At 41.1% G+C, this 22,532-nt stretch overlaps 1 protein-coding gene and 1 long non-coding RNA gene across 15 annotated transcripts in view; one reads left to right on the top strand and one right to left on the bottom strand.

Annotated features, from left to right (window-relative positions):
• LOC143439811 (uncharacterized) overlaps nt 1–22,532 on the top strand; it is a 46,557-nt gene that overhangs the window by 12,947 nt on the left and 11,078 nt on the right. For 4 of the 8 annotated variants that reach the window (XR_013107849.1, XR_013107850.1, XR_013107843.1 and 1 more), the window contains one exon: nt 19,334–20,569. This is a non-coding gene — a long non-coding RNA (uncharacterized LOC143439811). Of the gene's footprint in view, nt 1–11,344; nt 11,482–19,333; nt 20,665–22,532 lie in introns of those variants that run through there. The other 4 variants (XR_013107847.1, XR_013107844.1, XR_013107848.1 and 1 more) reach the window with 4 other exon arrangements.
• The window catches only part of Lin54 (lin-54 DREAM MuvB core complex component), a 61,504-nt gene continuing 39,192 nt past the window's right edge, over nt 221–22,532 (bottom strand). For all 7 annotated transcript variants that reach the window (XM_076926400.1, XM_076926405.1, XM_076926403.1 and 4 more), the window contains 9 exons: nt 20,292–20,508; nt 15,489–15,562; nt 14,822–15,019; nt 13,824–13,915; nt 13,028–13,099; nt 11,567–11,669; nt 11,281–11,418; nt 4,629–4,831; nt 221–2,555 (listed from right to left, as the gene is read on the bottom strand). In XM_076926400.1, the coding sequence (XP_076782515.1) occupies nt 2,354–2,555; nt 4,629–4,831; nt 11,281–11,418; nt 11,567–11,669; nt 13,028–13,099; nt 13,824–13,915; nt 14,822–15,019; nt 15,489–15,562; nt 20,292–20,508 (1,299 nt within the window). In that variant the 3' untranslated portion in view covers nt 221–2,353. The remainder of the gene's footprint in view (nt 2,556–4,628; nt 4,832–11,280; nt 11,419–11,566; nt 11,670–13,027; nt 13,100–13,823; nt 13,916–14,821; nt 15,020–15,488; nt 15,563–20,291; nt 20,509–22,532) is intronic.

Raw genomic sequence — 22,532 nt, 5'->3', positions numbered from 1 at the left:
AGTGCTCTGATCACTTGAGTACCTACAACATCACGCTCCCTTCTCACAGATAAGACCTACAGACTGCTTTTACCTCTTCAGAGCCACAAGAACTAAGAGTAGTCGCAACAACATCACGTAGCTAAAAGATTCTGCCTTAGTAGTGGGAAAGCAGAAATAGTCTCATTTCAGTGCAATTCATATTAAGGAATTTGCAATGTTATCTTTAAAGTTTCTTCAGAGGTAAAGTCAAATGAACTTGAAAATCAGGTGACTTAAAAGGCTCCCTGCATGGCAAATGGTTAAAACTGGTATTGTTAAACTAAAGAAAAAATGCAAAACTTTTTTTTTTTTTACAGAATAGTATAAATGTTTATTTTCTGTATGATTTATTCTTCTGCCCTGTTTTTACAATATAGAAAAGTGTATTTTTTGAATAGCTCTAGTAAATATAATCTTTCTACTTTGGGATGTAAATAGGGCTTAAAAATTATAGACCAAACCCTCCCCAAATAATCTTTTGAAATTGGTGATTTAATGTGGCTATTAACTTTGTTCAGCAATTTGATGCAAATGCCTAATACAAAAAGTTGTTTAGTTAGAACCACAAAGAAAGAAAGGGACTGATACGTTAAAAGCTTCTTAAAAATCAAAACTAGTAGCTTTGATTGCACCTTCAAATTTTTACAAGCAAAACAATCTTAAGCAATACCATCATACATAATCTACAAGTATAATAAAAAATTCACAAACATTTTGTGCACACTGTATATAAATACACATCACAATGGTGCAATTAGAATTCACACATAATATATACAAAATGAACAAAGTTTAGGTTTAGACCAAAATCTTATTGCAGTCTTTTGAAAAATAACTTGATTAGATATTATTTTGTCCTCTTAGACTAATTTACATTTATACAAAGTTTACTTAAACACTCTAGACTGAGGTGCTAAGGACACCTGCATTATCTACATTTAAAGTTACCGCACTGTCATCCTATAAAACCATTTTAAATAGAGGATACTTAATGAATAACGGAATCCTCTGGGTTAATTTCTATTGTCTATATCTTTCATGGTCATATATGAACATATATACATACTTACTACATACAACTATAGAGTCCGTGTAGGAAGGGTAATAATCATATGCTAATAATTACCAAGGATTAAGATACCTTACAAAATGCCTCAATTCCAACATGTTTTACTGCTTGTCAAAGAGTCCTATTACAATAGGCTCCCAAGTTCATACAGTTTTTAATTACTAAAGAATAGTTAGGTTTTTTTTGCGACTCCAAGAACACACATACTTCAGCTTACCAAATCACTGTTTAAAAACAAGGCTGTATTAAACTTCCTTTATAAAAAGCTCACTACAGTTTTAAAAGCTGTTAGGAGGCCCATTTCAGTAAAGCAGGTAAGCATCACATACTGATTCCAATGGTCTGCAGAGAGGTGTGTGCATAAACAATCCTAATCTCACAGCTTTGTGTCCTCACTGCTCCATCAAGACACACTTTATACTTGGTGCTTATGAGTTCTGTTATCATGACACAAAATGTTTACTTCAATTCATACAGTCTCTTATTTTAGTAATTAGCCATAATCACTTTGACAGTTATTGTAAAACATACCACTTCCTTCAGAGAAAATAAAGACACCCCAAATCATGTCAGCCATTCCTCATCAGAGACACAGCCCGTTCTCTGAAAGCTACTGTCCCTTGATATTTGTTTTCTTTAAAGAAAATATAATGTTTATATCTGAAATGTATGCTGGGGATTGTTTCCCCTTCTGATATTCCCAAAGAGACAAACAGACAGCATTCCAGAATCCACCCTAAAAAGCTGATTTTTTTTTTAAGGATGGTATTTTTCTAAACAAAATGTCTTCTAAATATGTTTCATTAAGAATCTAGTTATGTGGACATTCTACCTGTGAATATTCTGGATCTGTAGCCAAAGATTGGGTAATACCCATGGTACTTTGGCCTTTTCTACTGAACAAAGTCATACAACACCATACATTATAAATGATATTACAATAATTTATAATGTTCTTTGTCAATAGAATCAGGACAGAACATCTAATTCTTAAGAAACCCAAGCAAATTAAAAAATATAATACAATAAAAGAAAAATTTTTAAAGAAAATTTAGAAGGGGCATAGGCAGAATTAACTAAGATTTAAAATGTACTAATTTCTTCATTTAAAATTTCTTCTCTTTCAATATTATAGTTTCAGATCTCTTAAAACAAAGGCTGAATTAAAATACAGTAATTGTTAAACTATCTTCTAGAAAATCAAGTGTCCCGGCACCTTAAATTTTGCATACAGTTAGTTCCATTCAGTGTTTTGTGCAGGAGTTAGCAGTGCATGGCACAGGGGTCACTTTTTGCTTTTCCTGCTGAGTTGATGACGCTCATCAAACACCGTCCAAACTCCTCAAGTACCATCCGCTCTGCTGCCGCCTTTGACTTCCCCTTCTTGTCTGCCTGCTCTGCCTGGGCAAGAAGGCAATTACACGTGGCTTCAGCTACTTCTTTAGTTACAAATGTAAATGGCAATCTGAAATGATGTTTGAGAGAGAAACACAGATGATCATGGGTTGACTTAGGAATTCTACTGGTCCTGTCATGCTGCACCAGCCTAGGGGAATCAGCTCTGACAGAGGAGCATGTCTTCAAGAGCCCTAAGACTTGGGTTTGGTCTCAGGGAACAAATCTAAAAACATTTATCAGGAAATACATTTAGCATAAAACCAATGATTTACTTCCCAGACAATGTTATCTGGCTAAATAAAAGATGTGATTCCATATGTCCTGCGTGTTTCTGCCACTTAAATCCCCCCATGTGCATCTGCCCATGGGGGCATCTTGCCTAGCCGCATACAATTTCTCAAAAGCATAGCTTTAATTACAGTGTACAGGGACACTGTGGGTGTGTTTCTAGGGCTGATGTAGAAGAGTTACAAATCCAAAGCCAGAGTGGGCCACATAGTCAGATCCTATCCCTAACAATAAAAAGGGGGAAAAAAGAAACCCTAATAACCAAAGCATTTTGTACCAAAAAAAATCTCACTGTTACAATACTGTACCTTTCTTCAACTTAAGCACTTAATAGATCAGTGATTCTCAACCTTCCTAATGCTGTGACCTTTAACACAGTTCCTCATGTTGTGGCGACCTCAGCCATAAAATTATTCTTGTTGCTATTTCATAACTATATTTTTTCTACTGCTATGAATCATAATGTAAATATCTGATCTGCAGGATGGTCTTAGGTGAGCCCTGCAAAAGGATCATTTGATCCCACACAGGGTCTCAACCCCCAGGTCGATCGAGAACAACTGTAAATAGATCATTTACAAGGTTTGTTCTCTTAATAACTTCTGAAATTAATCTCTAATACACTGCCTAATATGAATCTAATTCCAAATTACTGTGTAACAGCAGTCCTTGAAAAATATTGGCAACAGAAATGCTTCCTGAAGGATTTCTGAGCTACCAGAGCTGAGTTCAGAGACAGCACTTTCCTGCAGACTAAGAAGGAACTCAGACAGGAAGCACAGGCTTGCCTAGTTTCGTCCTTTTCCTATTACTTATTTTAAACATTTAAATATATATTCTTTTCAGTTAATTGTGTGTTTATATACCTTATATATAATACCTTTATTTTTATTTATTTAACTTTGTCATAATTAATAAATTAATTTATTTATTGGGGTTTCTGACACAGTATTTCTCTGTATATCCCTAACTGTCCTGGAACCTGCTTTGTAGACCAGGCTGTTCTCAACTCAGGAAGCCAGTGTCTCTGCCTCCTGAATGCTGGGATTAAAGGTCTGAGCCACCATGCCCAGCTATTTCTTTTTTTCTTTTGTTTTGTTTTGAGCTGGAGTCTTGCTCCATTGCTCAGGCTGCCTGGACTCCAAATGCTGCTGCTTCAGCCCCTGAGCAGCTAACAGCAGGGAGCTCCCCTGGCCTGCCGCTTGACTTAGGCCCAGTCTCTCCTCTAGAGCTCAACAGTCTAGTGAAGCTCAACTATGAGGCTCCCACAGTGGAGTGGGATGGCATCCAATGACAGGACACAAGGGTTCTAAGAACACAGACCAGGCCAGAGAGTCAAGGAAATAAGGAACACTGAGGGAAGTACAAAACCCTGGCTTTCTTAAGAGTGTCTCAACCTACATACTCACCACACTTTAGCAGAGAGCAATCCAGTTAAATCATCCACAGTAAACTAAAACATTTTTTGTGCATGTAGACTAGCATGAAATCTGACAGTGGTTTTTCTATTGCTCTTCAAGTTACTTAAACAGTAAGTAAGATGGAAGGAAAATGGAAAATTCAAGTTTGCAACAGCTTAGAGTTTGAAATTAACTTTGTCTCCTTAAAAAGAAACCTTACAAAAAAAGAATATCTGAACATCAGATAAAAAGAGGTTGTTAAGCCAGGCGGTGGTGGTGCACGCCTTTAATCCCAGCACTTGGGAGGCAGAGGCAGGTGGATTTCTGAGTTCGAGGCCAGCCTGGTCTACAGAGTTGAGTTCCAGGACAGCCAGGGCTACACAGAGAAACCCTGGCTCGAACCCCCCACCCCCCACCCCCAAAAAAGAGGTTGTTAAGAGGTGCTGACTTACTTTCCTCCTCCACTGTTCAGAGCTGGGGTTGGCCTTGTAAGCAGGTCTGAGATTTGAGAGGATAGCTTGGTCTTTGCTGCTGTCTGCTGCTGGACCCTTACTTCAGCCGCATCTGCTAAGTGCATCAGTGTCTTCCGTTCTGGGCTTTCTTCGAAATTCTTGCAGCCAATGCATTTGCATATGGAGGAGCACATTATTTTTGCCTGAAAGATTTACAAAAGGGAACTTTCTAAATCAAAAGCAGAAAATATCACTGTAAGTAGATTCTTCAACAGGAAAATAATAGCATTATCTTGTCAACAGATATCTTAGATGAAGTAGCTTCTGCTAACAATGGCTATTCCTGTGGGTAAATCAGGATTAAACTGAGAACAGTGCTTCCCCTCAGGCCTTTCCACTCTCCCCCACTGACGACAGATTCTCACCCATATAGGTCTAACTTTTTCTTCTGAATGAATATAAGGAAAACATAAAAATATTTTTAAAAAGTCACTAAGAACCCACTCAATTAAATCACCACTAACACGTCAGTAACCTCATGCTTATACAAACTCACAATTGCACATTTAAAAGTTTTCATACCTGGGCTTGGCTCAGACAAGGCAGAAAGACTGTCATTAATTTGAGGCCAGCCTAGGCTCCAAGTGTGAGACCTTACTTATCTCATAAGGACAAAGGAGGAAAGGGGATCTCAAGCATTGTTTTTTTCTCCTCACTGTTTCCCAAGTCCTTCAGTAACGCATATCCATAAACCAGTGTGCTCTCCTATGTAAAAATACAAAGTCCACTTACATGCAAACAGAGCCTGAAGCTAGAGCTGATAGCCCACATCTATAATCCTAGCACCTGAAAAATGGAAGCAGGACAATCACTAGTTCAAGGCCAACCTGAGCTATATAGTGAACTGAAGGCCAGCCTAGGCTACTTGAGACCCTGCCACAGAATAATAAACACATACAAAATAAAAATAATCCCAAAAACCCAGGTACACACAGCAAGTAACGAATACAGAACTCTCCTTTTTAGCTTGTCTTACAAAACCGCCCTCCTGCTCCAGTGTATCCCTCACCTCACACCTTACAACAAATCAAACCTCAGCTGGCCAGCAAACCAGAATCCCTGGCATCAGGTGTCACACCTTTGGATCATTCATTTACCTAAAAATGGGTGTGCATTTTGTTTACAGTTCTTGGGAAACAAGAGCAGCTCATAATGTTTTTTTTTTTTTTTAAAGGAGAAATGTCTAAATACAGCTTCTATTTCTCTGAACTAGATTTTTTTGAACAGAATCATTGGTCAAAGCATATTTTAAGTGACATGGTTAGGTTGCTTTCCAGCCTAACACTTCTACCTCAGTAACAAAGTGCATACTAAGGCTTCCCTAGATTCCCACCGACAGAAAGAGGGCACTGTTAACTCTTTTACTGTTTTCCAAACCAATTTTTTGTTGTTTTTGAGATTATAGAGAGCTCTCTCTATAGCTGTGGCTGTCCTGGAACTCACTATGTAGACCAGGCTATTCTTGATCGCAGAGATTTACTGGGCTCTACTTCCTGAGTGCTGGGATTAAGGCTTGCACCACCATGGCCGGACTTCAGAGTGATGGGAAGGGCATAAAAGGCAAAACACACTGTTTTTACACTTCTTAACTCTTGGACAATTTGAGTATTGCTTTTGAGCTGCATTTTCTTCAATAAATCCATGCCTAGTTAAATAAATAAAACTCTGTCCTTTCTATAGAACCTAGCAAGTCAAAGATCCTCCTTTGTCATTCTCTTGAATGCTGGAATGACAGACATGGCCACTGCACCCAGCTGATTCTGCTACATCTTTCTTTCATCATGTGTGTGCCTGATGTCTGAAGAGGCCATAGAGGCACTAGATTCCCTGGAACTGGAATTACCTATAATTATAAAGTGATTATGTGGGTACTAAGAACCAAATTCAAGGTTCTCTAAGAACAGTACATGCTCTTAACTGCTGAGCCATCTCTCCAGCCTATCTGTGAATTCTTTTTCTGATTTTGGCCTTTGTTCTCTTGTTTGGTTTTTGAGCACAGGTCTCACCATGTACCCCTAGCTGGCCTGGAAGTTATGTGAAGCAGGCTGGTGTTGAATTTCTAGAAAGTCACCTGTCACTGCTTTCCAACTGCTGGGATTAAAGACGAGCCACATCTGCCTTCCACTTCTTCATGGTTTTGAGATAGGGTCTGTCTATGTACCATGGCTGGCCTAGAACTCAGTATTAGACCAGGTTAGCTTGAGTGTTATGATTAAAAGTATGTGCCACCATGACCACCCAACTCCCTCTTTTTGTTAAGACAAGATCTCAGTAGGTATTCAAAGCTAGCCTTAAACTCAGTGATCTTCCTGCCTCAGTCCCCTGAGTGCTGATTACAAGTTTCTACTGCCACACTTGGCTCTTCTTTCAGGTGTTTTTCTTGCTAATATATCTGTTTGATTTGGGGGGTTGGTAGAGCAGCATATATCTCAGGCTGGTCTTGACCTCATTACACAACACAAGACGACTTTGAATTCCAGATCCACTTGCCTCTACCTAAGTATTGGGATTACAGGTCTGTACCCCATAGTTAGGGATCTGAGCTACATTCTTAGATTCCCAAAACACTATTTCTGAAGTACCTAATGATGAAGAGAGAAAACCTTGACCTCTCAGAGTAGAGACATATTAGCAGTGGAAGGTTTGGGTTTTTCAGTACTGTTTTTCTCATTAAGTGTGTTGTGTCTATCGTTGTGCATCTCAGGAATGCGGAGGAAGCCAGGATCAAATCCCTAGAGATAGACTTACAAGGAGTTATCACAAGCTGCCTGTCAGGGAACAAAACCTGAGACCTTTGGAAGAACAGTAAACATTCTTGTTTTGTTTGCTTTGTCCTAAAAGGCATCTCACTGGCCTTGTAGGAGGGGGTGTAGCCTTGTTGGAGGAAATGCATCACAGTGAGAGTGGGCTTTGAGTCCTATGCTTAAGCTCTGCCCAGGGCAGATTAGATCCTCCTCCTGGCCTGCCTTTGCATCAGATGTAGAACTCTCGGGTCATCCAGCACAAGTGTGCCCACATGATGCCATGTTTCCCACTGATGATAAGGACCGAACCTCTGAAACTATAAGCCAGCCCAAAATAAATGTTGTCCTTTTTTAAGACTTGCCTTGGTCACCGTGTCTCTGCACAGCAATAAAACCCTAACCAACACAGAAGATGGTACCAGGAGTAGGGTATTGCTATAATAGGTCTGACTGTTCTTTTATTTAGAGGAATGTGGATTCCAAGACCTTGGAAAGCAGTAGAATGCTTTAAGTGGGGCTTAATGGGCCATCCTAGTAGGAATATAGAAGACTTCGTGGCTGAGGGCGACTTGAATTGGGAAGCCTGGCTCTAGAGGTTTCAGAGGAGAAAATTTTCAGCATATGCGGCCCAAAGACCATTCTTGTGACACCTTGGTAAAGAATGTAACTGCTTTTCGCTCTGTCTGAAGAGTCTGCCTGAAGCTAAGATATAGATATTCAGATTAATTACACTGACAAAGGAAGTCTCAAATCAACCAAGTTTAGACTCTGACCTGAGGTTCATTCTTATGAGGAACATTTTGATCAAGGATAGCAAGCTGAGAATGGAAAAATACAAAATGTATGGTTCAAGGAAAGTGCTATGGAGCTAAATCCTGTATTCAAGCATAATAAACAGAATTAACGGAGTAGTGACCTGGGGCAAGATGTCACCTAGCTAACCTTACTGTTTGTGTGTTTGCAGTTGAACAACAGACTATAGAATGGCTATAGAATGGCTACAGAACGTTAGGCATTATTATTACCTGGTTATTGTTTTCATTTGGACTTTTAACCTGAAATGAACTACAGTCCAGAAATGAAGGGCACACCTGTGATCCAGATCTGAAAGCGGGAAGACACTGGCTTTTGAACCAGATCTTAAGGCATAATGTCCATGAAAAGCATAGGTCCAGGCATGGTGGCACACACCTTTAATCTCAAGAGACAAAGAGAAGATCTCTTGAGTTCAGGACCAGCCTGATACTGAGCAAGTTCCAAGTACAGAAAAGCTTGGATCCAGCTGTGGTGGACCACACCTTTAAGCAAGTGTTCAGGAGACAGGCCGCCAAATCTCTGAGTTCAAAGTCAGTTTACAGAGCAAGTTCTAGGACAGCCAAGTCAGGCAGTGAAGGATGTACTAGAACAAGGGGGCCAGCCCCAGCATGCAGCAGAACTCAGCAGCTAAGGTCACATGGCTCTAGCTGTAGAGTCAAGAATAGAAGAGGTTACTGTGACAATTGATGCTGGCTAACTGGAGCTAAGAAATTAGTGGTGATTAAGAGAAATGTTTTACCAAGGTGAAATATGGGAAGTGATTTCTGAGAGCACAGAGAAGCTGTGTTCCAGAGAGAGCCAAGATTGTACCTCGTGTTGCAGCTAGACTTGGAAATGTATAAGAATCACCCAGGTGATACTGGTTTTGAAGGCATGAAGGGGTCATGGAGAGCAGCTGAGGCTTGGCACTGTGAGAGGCAGTGGAAGGCCACTGGTAAAGGTGCAGCCTCAGTGACAGTTGATGCCCCAGGAATGATGGGTCATGCAAAGGGTTTGAGGTTTGGCACCATGAAGAAAGGCTATGAGAGGCTATTTGTGAAGCCTGGTTGTAGAAGAAGATGCCATGTATGTAGTAGAAGATGCAATGTAATGGAGATGCCAGTAGCATGGGATGATCACCAAGAACAGCAGCAGCAGTGGAAATGAGTCAACCAGAGCCTAGAGTGCTATAGAGGGCAGAGCTGGACAAGTGACCCAGCCCTTTGGAGGAGCCCAGAAGATTAGATGTGGATCCCAGACACTGAAACAAGCAGCTGTGATGTTGAAGTTAGCTTGGAGACCCCTAGATGTTAAAGATGCCAGAACTGTGGGCTATCTGCTGAGGAAAGCTGCTAACAGGGAGTGGAAACAGCCCCCCAAAAAAGAACTGTGTTGCAACCAACCAAGCTGAAAGACATGACGATGCAGAGTCTGGAATCTGCCTAGCTGGGTTTTGGTCTTGTAGTTTGGTCCAGTAGTTTCTGTTATGACATGTGGAACAGTAATGCATATCCTGTGATGTTGGACGCATGTGATCTGCTTTCTGATTTTGATTTCTTAAGGGATTACAATTAAGAGATTGCATGAATCTCAGAAGAGACTTTGAACTTTGGACTGTTAACACTGTTGATTCTGCTATAGACTATGGGGACTTTGGAAGTTGGACTAAATGTACTTTTTATTATGCTATGGCTAGATATGGCTCCCATAGACCCATGTGTTTGAACAAGCCTATGGGGACCAGGGAGTGGAATGTGGTGGATTAAATAAGCTTGGCCCATGAAAAGTGGCACTACTGCAAAGTATAGCCTTGTTGGAAGAGGTGTGGCCTTGTTGGAGGAAGTGCATCACTGTGGGCATGGGCTTTCGAGGTCCTATGCACAAGCTCCTCCTAGGGTGAAAGAGACCCTCTCCTGACTGCCCTTGGATCACGATGTACAACTCTCGGCTCCTCCAGCACCGAGTCTGCCTAAATGATGCCATGCCTCCTGACATGATGATAATGGACTGAACCTCTGAAACTGTAAGCCGGCCCCAATTTAAATGTTGTCCTTTATAAGAGTTGCCTTGGGGCCAGGCAGTGGTGGTCCTCACTTTTAATCCCAGCACTTGGGAGGCAGAGGCAGGCAGATTTCTGAGTTCGAGGCCAGCCTGGTCTATAGAATGAGTTCCAGGACAGCCAGGGCTACACAGAGAAACCCTGTCTCGAAAAACCAAGAGTTGCCTTGGTTATGGTGTCTCTTCAGAGCAATAAAACCTTAGAGAACTGTCCATCAAAATTGAGTATGGAAGGAGTTTCCCTCTAAAAATGACATTTAAAAGAATGCAAATATAGAAGAACTAACTATAGGAATGACTCAATTCAAAAGTTTAACATTGGGCACAGGCAGACAGACTGTTACATTTAAGCTTTGAAAATAAAAAAGTGATAGTTTGAGACCTTGTCTGAAGAAGCAAATAATTTTACACATGACTTCTCAAGACAGAGCAGCAAGCACATTCTCCAGGGAAGTCAGGAGGCCCAGGAGTGAAGCCAGCTGGCTGCAAGTAATGGAAGCAGTGAGAAGGGATTCTCTGAGCTCACAGAGAGCAGTAAGTCATCTGCATCCCATGTGCCTCCTTCTACAGAGCAGTGCTCAAGGGAGACAGCCTTTATTTCAGGGCTACCTCAGCATAGATGCTATTTGATGTCCATAAATATTTAAACAGCCCATGGGGCTAGGTGGGTAGTATTGAGCTGTCACTGAGAACCTCTGGTGTAGTTACTATGTGTCTGTGTTAATATCTTAAGTGAAAAACTAGCACACTGGTGTTATGATTTACATGCTTCCAAGTAAAGGCCATTAAGTTATAATCATATATCTCACTGATGAAGCCAACCCCATTTGAATGATGAACCTAATGGCTCTTTTCAAGCCCTGCTTAGAAGGTTCCAGGCCTTCCTCAAAGGCCTTTGCACTACCTGCTTATTTTCAAAAGTAACAGCACAGTGATTTGCCAATTTCAAATCATCTCAAAAGACAGCGAGGTTATCTTCCCCAGCAAGTACTCACCTCATAGCACTCACAGTAGTTCTTAAGGCACCCCGACCGTTTGCAGTTACAGCCCTTGCTGTGCCGCCGATCCGACTCCCCCTCTTTGCCTTTCCCTATCTTTGGCTTGAAGGCTTCCGGATTTCTATCAAGGCACGCCTTTGGGAACAGACCAAACAGCACCGGAGGTTAAACTGTGGACTGGACTCAAATACCTCACAGGTAAAGAATCAGGATTTCTCCTGATAAAGCAACCCTTCTTAACAATATGTAAGAGGAATGTTTGTCAGTCACTTGCAAGGGTCACCTTTATTGCCTTTTGTCTCTCATTCTCGTGCTCCAAATTGTTGTAACAATTGGTACAATTGCAGTTGTTGCAGAATTCACCATTTGCAAAGCAATCACAGTATCTGAAGATAAAATCAGAATAAAATTAAAACCTCACTTTAAAATAAAATTAGCAATTAGCTGACTACAAATATGGTACATCAGAATGTACACAGAAATTCTTAGATACAGAGTTAACACCAAAAACAGACTGTCACCATATATGAGAGCCACCAACTCCTGGAATTTCATCCTAAAAACTAAAAATCTTTCCAGCCAACAGATGCCCTTCATTGAGTTATTCCTTTTTTTGTTTTGTTTGTTTGTTTGTTTGTTTGTTTGATTTTTCGAGAAAGGGTTTCTCTGTGTAGCCCTGGCTATCATGGAACTCACTCTGTAGACCAGGCTGGCCTCGAGCTCAGAAATCTGAGCGCCACTGCCCTTGAGTTATTTCAAAATCCTGAGGAAAAGGAGCTGGGCCTGATTCTTACAAAAAACCCACAGAACTGGACAGTGCTCCCTGAGACCCTGAATCTCCAACGGGAACAGTACTCTTCATGTACTTTCCTAAGAAAATTATTCAACCAGTGAACTTATGTTTTTTAATTTACTTATTTTCTGTGTATGAGTGTTTCGCCTGCATATGTACCACTTGCATGCCTGGTGCCCCTGGAGGTCAGAAGAGGGCATTGGATGTGCTAAGATTGAAGTCAGATGGTTGTGAGCAACCACTTGGGTGTTAAGAATCAAACCCTTATCCTCTGCAAGACCAACAAGTGCTTTTAACCACTGAGCCAACTCTCTTAGCTCCTTATCTAATGACTTGTAAAACTACAAGTATTCCCTGACTTGGGAGAACTACATATAAGATCATAAACAAGATGAAACTATTAATATTGAGACATAACCTAGGTCTCATTTTGCTGGGACCCTAGACCCTGCTGGTGTATGGAGGACTCTAAAATTAGTTCCTTCTGTTTTTGTTTGTTGTAGTTTTTCCAGACAGAGTCTTAACCATAGGCTGTCCTGGACTCACATTACAGATAGTCTAGGATGACTTGGAACTGTCAATCTTCCTGCCCCAGTCTCCTCAGAGCTAGGATTATAGACAATAGGTCACCATGCACAGATTATTTTCTTCTGAATCAATAAAAGGATGGTTTTCATGCTACAACGTATGTCCATCCATTTACATTTAGATTTAAACTGTTTAGACTTAATTACATTTCTGTTAGGAATTTGTAGTTAGCTCTATCATCTATCTACCTCCAGGGCTCCATGCAGCTCAGGTGGCCTGAGCACCATGAAGCACAGGCTCCTTCTGACTGCATGTTCAGATGTGAGAACTATTTGACTTATATTCCCATGCCAACTAGCTTCATTTCATTGTAAGAACATGTGTAGTTATATCAAATAAGCAAACAGTAATAAAACTACTCACAATTTCAAACACAGTGATTTTGTACAGTTACAGGGTTTTCTGGGCCGACTGGCAGACTCGGATGGAATTATGCTGTCCAGACACACATACACACACACAAAAAAAAATCAATTAGTTACTTACAACTAGAAAGACAACCTCCAATCTATAAACTCTTCCTAAAGTAAAACATTAATAAATGCTTCTATTTCTGGCAAAACTTTATTAGGATGTTTCCTTTGCATTTTAAAAACTATTATCAACAATTGCTTAAGAACACATCACACACACTCTTCTCTCTGCCAGAACTGAGGCTGAAAGCTTTAAAAGCTCCCAGAGTTTCATTATGAAGGAAGGAGTGAGGAGGGGGAGGGGTTTGTGGGACGGAATGGGCTGGTTCACTCTGCACGGTTCACAGGCCGAGAGAGAGAGAGAGAGAGAGAGAGAGAGAGAGAGAGAGAGAGAGAGAGAGAGAGAGAAAGAAAGAGAGAAAGAGAGAGAGAGAGAGAGCGCAAAGGCAGCAAAGAGCTGCCAAACAGTGACACAGAGCAAACACCCAACGTGAAAAACAGCACTAAACATCACTTTACAAACGTTCACAGCGAGTGGAAAACAGGGCAAAACTGGCATTGGACATGAGGGAGTCTGTCGCTGATGGTCTCTAAACTTGTTTTTTTCAACTATTTCAAAATACAGTACTTTAGACAAATACACAGCTTTAAAGGAAAAACAAACGGAATATATTTAGAATAAATCTATTTAATGCTGCACTTAAACTGACTTAATAATTAAATTTATATATTTTCAGACTCCTTACCCATTGAATGGCAGTCTCGCCTGTGTCTGGATGCCAGATGTCCCAGTAAAGTTAGAGCTGCTTGCTATAGACACATATGAAGACTGCTGCAACTATTAGCAAAGAAACAAGTTTAGATAATATTTGCAAAAATTGATAGCATTCTCACACATAACAATGTACAAGAAGCATGTCTACCCAAAGATAAAAAGCAGTGTGGAATTTCATATAAACCTGATGGTGTTTTTAAAGACCTCAACCAACACTATTCATGAAATAGCATGAATGTCTAACAACATTGAATGGTATAGATATAAAAATATCACCTCACAAAGGACCATGTCAGGGTTATAGGAAATTCTAAGTGAATGTCCTGCAATACCAGAATACCATCTATTAAGTGAGAAATGCAATGTGCCCCCACTGGGAAGCAGGTACTGTATTATTTATCACATCACAAACAACAAGGGGGAAGGGGGAACCATATGTAGCTTCTATTCTGCACGGCTGTGCAAGCACAGGAAACATGACACCTTGGCTGAAAACTGAGGTTCATGCTCATCCTCCCAGCACTCCGAAGGCAGAGGCATGGTGAACTCCATGCCACCCTATGCTAAAGTGAGATCCTGTCTCAAAAAGGTCCCCAAGAAATGTACCTGACAGCCTATCTTCAAGCACAAGCCAGCAGCATCCTATTTGTGTGTGCAGATGGAACATTAGTGTAGGCAATCTTCCCTACATTCACCGGGATTCTGATTTGTAATGAATGTCAACTTTGTAAAATGCTTATCTATAGTCTTACCCTATCACAAAACTATTCCAAATTACCCAACTTTTAAATCTTATTTCTGCTGTAGATCTGTAAATTCTAAACAAAAATAAATTCAATTAATATAACATTTTAGAAAGAGTCAGTTTAGTACAAAGCTGATGATTACACTGTATTAGAATTCGGTGGAGCTAGACATTCTTAAGGGCAAACAGTATTTCCAAAGCACAGTCCCTTCACCCCCACGTACCTGTGTAACATACTGAGCCGGAAGCACTGCATAACCCACATTCCCTGTGCCTGGAGCTGGTGCCAACACAGTACCTGGTGGCAGGTTAGTGAGGTTGGGCTGGATCTGAGGCAGTGGTGTAGCAGGCATGATGAGCCGTTGTTGTGGCTGGCTCGTAGTTACAATCTGTGAAGTTGAATTGATTGGTTTTGGAACAACCTTTAAAAAAAAGAAAATTTGTGACTAAATAATAAAAACTATTAATTTTATGGGAGCTTAATTCAGTATAAATCTCTTATACATCAATTTTTTTCTTGTTTTTCAAAACAGGTTTTCTCTATATAGCCTTGGCTATCCTGAAACTGGCTCTATGGACTAGGCTGGCCAGGTCTGACTCAGAGATCCACCTGTCTCTGCTCCCCAAGTGCTGTGATTAAATGCATGGGTCACCATGCACAGCTTCTTATAACTAAAAAGTAAATTGCCGCCGGGCGGTGGTGGCGCATGCCTTTAATCCCAGCACTTGGGAGGCAGAGGCAGGTGGATTTCTGAGTTCGAGGCCAGCCTGGTCTACAGAGTGAGTTCCAGGACAGCCAGGGCTACACAGAGAAACCTTGTCTCAGAAAAAAAAAAAAAAAAAAAAGTAAATTGCCCTTTGGGAAAAATGGAGAAGCTACACAATACTCACTTGCTTAACAGCCTGAGCTTGGACAAATGGAACTGACATCCGTACAGGGGTGGTATTAACAACCACTGGTTTTGCTTTAAAAAAAAAAAATTACAAAAAATCAGTACTCAAAACACTTAAGAATACTTATCCTTGAAGCTATGCTTAAGAAACAGCTTAGAGCATCCCACTTGATTCTCATTTTGCACATCTTTAAACAGAGCTAGTTGCCTTTCTTGGGAGGCAGAGGCAGACCCAAGGGTCTCTGTGGGTTGGGAGGCAAGCCTGATTTACATAATGAGTTCCAGGCCAGTCCAGGCTACAATGAAAACCAAACCAAACCAAACCAAACCAACAAAAAACAAAAACCACAGTCAACAGCAAAAAAGGGTAGTTAACAAGTCACAATTGCTTATTCCTACCCCCCCCCCCACACTCCCCAGCAAATGTGAGTTTGAGGTGAGTAATCCCCCAGGGGAAGGACTAGCTGCAGGCTCAAAGTTTCCCACTGAAATCCTGCAGTCTGAACTCAGGGCCATACACATAACCGAAAATCAAATGAACTGCATTTACAAGTTCAGCTAAGCACACCATTCTGTGCTACTACTTTTAATTTCTGTGTTTTTCTTTAAGCTACAGAAAAGATCATGCTGGCACAACTCAGTATTTAAAAAGACAACAGGGCAACAGGTTAAGAGTCTGAGTTCTTGAGCTGGCAAGATGGCTTACCCAGCAGGTAGACAGAACTAAATCCCTGAGACCCACATGGCTGAAGAAAAGGACCAACTCCCACACCATGCATGCACATGCACATACATAACACCCATGAACTTACAAGTACACATGTATACACATACATGAACACACTCACAGACATGTGTGCACACATGCATATACACATGCATACATGAGCATACATGCACATACACACTCAAAATACATGTACACATACTCACATGAATACACTTATTAATAATGAAAAGAATAAGTTCTAAAGTCAAAAGATCCAGTGGTTCAAGACCCAGTTCTGCCACTTTTAAGTGTGTAGGCTCTTTGACTGTGACGTGCGTAGTAAATTCCCATACCGGGTAGAAGGATTAAAGGTTAATTCCTTAAAGTAGATTAGAACAGTTCCCACCAAATAGCAAGTTTTCAATGAATGTCAGCTATTGTCACTACTGCTATTACTGTAACCCTGCTACTATACAGATGACACTGTGGGCAGTACACTCCAGGAGATTCAAGTTTAAAGCTCTTGCTCTCAAGATTATACTGTTGAACCGATTAGGCAAGTACCCAAATAAAAGAAAAAAATAAGTCTTAAAAAAAGACCTCTAGCCGGGCAGTGGTGGCGCACGCCTTTAATCCCAGCACTTGGGAGGCAGAGGCAGGCGGATTTCTGAGTTCGAGGCCAGCCTGGTCTACAAAGTGAGTTCCAGGACAGCCAGGGCTACACAGAGAAACCCTGTCTTGAAAAACCAAAAAAAAAAAAAAAAAAAAAAAAAAAACCAAAAACTTCTATAGTTGATGTGTATCAATGTTTTACTGCCTGCATTTATGTCTGTGTACCACAAGCATATGTGTTGCCTATGGAGGCTCAAATAGTATGTCAAGTCCCATAAAAATGCAGTTACAGAGGATCACTGAGTCCCGTGTAGGCGTTGGAAACTGAATCCAGGTCCTCTGCGAGAGCAGCACATGCTACCTGTGCTGTTGAGTCTTCTCTCTAAACCCACAGAAAAACTGAGGGAATCCTACAAGTGACTTCACGGGGACTAAGAGCTTACATTTATGAGTGAGTGTGTGTGTGTGTGTGTGTGTAACAATAATTAAAGAAATAGAACTAATGAATTTGAGAGAGCAAGGGGATATGGGAAGAAAGGGAGGGAGGAAAAGGCAGGAGTAAAATGATGTGATTATATTTAAATTTCAAGAAATAATTGACCTGAGATTTCAAAGAGGAGAAAATACACTTATTGGCAGAAAGTGAGCATCTGGAAAGTGTCTAGGTCACCACAGTAGGGGCCCAAGCATGCAGCAATGGTGGGCTCCCTCACACAGGCTGTGGAGGCACAAACACTGAGGCAGGGCTTCTCTGCGGAGAGCCTGAGAAGTGAGAATGGCAACATTTAGTCACATATTAGTAAACACAACAGTTTTAGTGCAGCCTGGGGTAAAGTAAACAAACTCACAGGAAGAGGAAGGTTTCAGATAGTCTGCTGAGTGCCCTGGAATGTCAAGGCAGAAATGTGAACATTTATTCTGTTTGTTGTTTGTTTGAAAGACAGTCTCTCTACATAGTTCAAGTTGTCCTGGACCTCACAATGTAGACCAGGCTGGCCTCAAATTCACAGAGATCCTCCTGTTTCTGCCTCCCAAGTGCTGCAATTAAAAGCATTCACCAGGCTTGTATTCTTAAATTTAGTTTAATTTTAATTTTTGAGACAGGTCTTAGTATGTAGTCCTGACTGGCCTGGAACTTGCTATATATAGATCAGACTGGCCTTGAATTTACAGAGAGCTGCCTACTTCTGCTTGCCCCAGTGCTGGGATTACAGGCATGCACCATCCTGCCTAGTCTTAATCTGTATTTTTAATTCTATAGGCAATGAGAAGTTTCTATGGTGATCTGAGGTACTTAAATATTATTGAAACAACACAATGGAAATTTTATTTGGTAGCAGTATGTCAAAAAACAAAACAATCAACTCAAGTTGCAAGAACCAAGACAAGGCAGAAGAGCAGAGCATGAGAGGGTGGCTGGCTCAGGGCAGGTGCAAGTGAGAACCTGCCAGACCTGGGAATGGGAAAGGAGATGTCCACCGCACCAATGAGTGCTGGAACCGTGAAAAAGGAAGAAAGGGCCGGCCACTGCCCAAGTGAGGATGGTGAGAAACTAGACTTAGGTGGGCTGGCTGGCAGAGGGCAGAGCCTAACACACAGAAACAATGGAGAAACTTAGGGAACAGTTGGCAATAGACTAAAGAACCAGGGCCAATTAGGCAAATTCTGAAAACTGTTCAATGCTATTTCCATAGCCTTGAAGGCGTGGGGTATTTAGGGAGTTGGGAAGATGGGGAGGATAGAACCTGGGGTTTCATGTATATGACAGTAAAGGCAGAAGCCTGGTCTCAAAGAAAGACAAATATTGGGGGGGAAACATTCTAAGCAATATATGAAATAGCCTTCTTTGTATAAAAAGGCCATCATGATATCAATGGGATTCTTCCTTTCTTAAACTTTTGATGGAGACTGGCAGGCTAGTAGCTGAAAAACAGAGCCATGAGTGTCCTAGGTGACAGCTATACACAGAGGGTTCCCAGGAGAGCAGTGACCAGTGGTGACTGCAGGGCTCCAACTGGGCAGGGACACAGCTGGCTCAGAGAGTAGAGCATTTGCCATAGAAGCATGAACACTTCAGACCATGAACACACAGAACCAGATGTTGTGCTGTGCCTCATTTCAGCTTGCCTACAGTGAAATGGGAGCTAAGACAGGACACCCGGAAGCACAAGGAGCCAGCTAGTCTGCTGTACTGAGCAGTAGGCAACAGGTTCCAACACAGTGAAAGCTGACACAGAGGCTCTTCTGAGGTTTGCTCTGTGGCAAGTACATCTGCACTCACACATGTGTGCTTGCAGAAAGATAAAATAAAAGTGAATTTGAAAGTGCATATAAAATATTTCAATAAAGTTATAATAAAAGAAAGAATATGTAAGCACTGTGTAGTGGTTTGAATAAAAATGGCCCCAACAGGATCATATACTTGATACTTAGCTGCCAGGGAGTGGGGCTCTTTGAAAAGATTAGAAGGCTTAGGCGATGTGGACAGGCCGGAACTAGGTTGTCTTATTCTCTGCCCGCAGATCAGGATGTAGCGCTCAACTGCTTCTTCAGCACCATGCTTGCAAAGCCTGCTGCTATGTTCCCTACTATGATGATAATGGACTGAACCTCTGAAACTGTAAGCCAGCCCCAATTAAATGTTTGCCTTTATAACAGTTGCCACAGACATGGTGACTCTTCACAGCAATAGAACAGTGACAAGATGCAATGACGCTGGACTTGAAGTTATTTGAGCTTGATTTTCCATTCACTTCTACACTTTGTTTTGTGGTATTGGGGATCAAGTCTAAAACCTTACATATAAGGTGAGCACTCTACCACTGAGCTACCTACTCATCTTTTCAATTTGACATTGTTGGGACGTATAGCAGTTTCCCAAAGAAAAGCAGATTCTAAGCTATAAACTGTTCTGAACCTTTCATTCTGCTCAACTCTGAAAAGCAGCTAAGCCTGAGAGAAGTTACACATGTCTATATATATATGTATCAGGAAATACGAAGGGTTGATTGTTGGCAGAATCTCCTTGCAGGCCGCCCTTGAAACTGCCATAGAATGGGGATCCTGGACTTCTGATCCTTCTCTGTCCACCTCCCAAGCACTGGGTCTACAAGGTATGTACAACCACACCCAGTCTGTGGTAATAAGGAGTAAATCTAAGGTCCTATCTATGCACACAAGGCAAGCACTTTGTCAACATTAACCAATGTTATGATTATCTTGTATTATTGAGTTTCAGGTGGTTTGTGAGCAGCCTTACATGGATTCTGGAAAACAAACTTTGGTTCTCTGGGAGAGAGCTAAGCCCAACTAACTTCTCACAGAATCAATAGCAGTTACATACAACTCTGATCTTGTATGTCTTCTGTAACCACTACTCATTCACACTGTTTAAGGAAATACCAGATTGAAAAGAAGCAGCAATGTTCTTTAACAGTGTTTAAAACATTCACTACTGCTAAAAGAAAACTGATTACAAACCTTGCTGAAGAGGCTGAGTGTTTACACTGGGATTCTGACTGACTGGCTGGGCTGAGCTGCTGGCTGTTGTGGCAGTAACAAGTCGGACATAATGAAACTTGCTTCCTGGCACTTGAATCTGCTGGACGTTGGGAGCAGTTGCCAGAGGAATGATGGTCTTAAACTGCGATGTGCTCATGCCTCCCACAGTGATGGTCTGCACGGCTGACTTGACTGTCTGTCAAACAAACAAAACAACATGCCTTCTGTTAATCTGTTAACGTACAGCAGTCATTTAGGTAAGAGAATGTGCTCTTAAATCTCATCAGCTATGTGCTTGGAGAGAAATGAGAAACAATATTCAGCTGGAGCTGGAGCGATGATGGCGAAAGGGGTAAGTGCTCTCCCAGAGAACCAGAGTCTGGTTCCAGCATTGATGTGAGGCAGCTCACAACCACCTGAAACTCAGTCTCCAGGGGATCCAATGCCCTCTTCTAGCTTCCACAGGCATGTGTGTTCATATGCACAGGCCACACACACCATACACACACACACACACACAAACATAACACACACACACACAAACATAACACACACACACACAAACATAACACACACATACATATACACACACACACAAACATAACACACACACACACTTAATTTGAGGTAGACCAAGGAAGGGGATAAGGGTATATGGGAGGGTTTGGAGAGAAGAAAGGGAAGGGAGAAATATTGTAATTATAACCTCAAAAGTTAAAAAAAAAAAAAAAAAAAAAAAAAAAAAAAAAAAAAAAAACAATATGCAAGAATGCACACCTTGTTGTTGCTGTCAGGTAACTATGAGAAAAGTATCATTTTCAACTCCCAGAATTAAAAAGAGAATACAGGTGTTACTTTATCAAACTATAGCAGTTTTTTATTGAATATATTATAAAAGAGAAAGACCATCCTGTTCTCTTATCAAGTGTAGTCTATTCTGAAAGGCTATGATACTCACCACTCTGCTTCACGATGCCAAATACAATTATCCCAATTTTGGTTGTCTAGAGAGTAACCAATTCTGGGTATAAAAAATCTGAGTCAATCTTTAATGATCACTTCAATAATTTTCTTCACCAGATAGTATGCTGAGACTTTGCAGGAAGCTAATGAAACATCAGAAGCAGCCAGAAAGCAATTAGTCTCTTGAGATGCCTCTAATTTATGTATGATTCATGTATGTCATAGTCAGCACAAACAAAGGTGAACTGGGTGTGTGTGGTAGACACTTGGCAATCACAGCACTGCAGAAGCTGAGGCTAGAAGCTGTAGGTAACACATTGAAACCTTACTTAAAACAATAAATAAATAAAATAAAGGAAACGTAGTTAACCTCTTGTAGAATATTTCCTAAGAGATGACACATAACCCTACTTAGTCTAGAGAAAGTGCTCACACAAGACAACTATCAAGTGGTTAAGGATCTAAATTCTCTCTCCACACTTTCTTCCTGTCTCATGGGGACTTGAGGTAGAGCTCACAGTAAAGAGCTAGTTTAGCACTTAAGAGGCCCTAGGCTTGAGTCCCAGCACTGCAAAACAAACGAACATTTTTTTTTTTTAATGTGTGGGAGGAGAAATAAAGAGATGTTTAGTTTAGGAAAGCACTGGCTGTTCCTGCATAACCTTCCTGTATATAACACCAGTCCCAGGGGATCTGAGGCCCTCTTCTGGCCTTTGTGGGTATCATGTATATACATGATGCACAGACATACATGAGGGCAAAATTCTCATACACATAAAAGGAAAATCTTCCCAGGTGGTGGCGACTCATGCCTTTTAATCCCAGCACTCAGTAGGCAGAGGCACGTGGATCTCTGAGTTTGAGGACAGCCAGGGCTACACAGAGAAACCCTGTCTCAAAAAACTGACCAAACAAACAAATAGAAGGAAATCTTAAAAACAAAATTCAGACCTTTTGGTGTTTGTTTGTTGTTTGTTTGAGACAGAATTATTTGTGTAGCCCTGGCTGCCCTGGAACTTACTCTGTAAACCAGGCTGGCCTTGAACTCACAGAGATCTGCCTGCCTCTGCCTCACTAGTGCTGGGATTAAAGGCATGTACCACCACTGCCCAACAAACTCAGACCTTTTAAAATCTAATGTTAAACTTTTCTACATCTTAAGCTTGAGCTGCCACTCTTATAAGCTATACCTACCTGGCTTTTAACAGAAAACATCAGCTCTGTTTTTAATCAACATACAAGTCTGTTTACATTTTT

Source organism: Arvicanthis niloticus, chromosome 27 (genome assembly GCF_011762505.2).
Source record: "Arvicanthis niloticus isolate mArvNil1 chromosome 27, mArvNil1.pat.X, whole genome shotgun sequence".
NCBI classification, from domain to species: domain Eukaryota; kingdom Metazoa; phylum Chordata; class Mammalia; order Rodentia; family Muridae; genus Arvicanthis; species Arvicanthis niloticus.
This window is presented reverse-complemented; position numbering and strand designations above follow the sequence as displayed.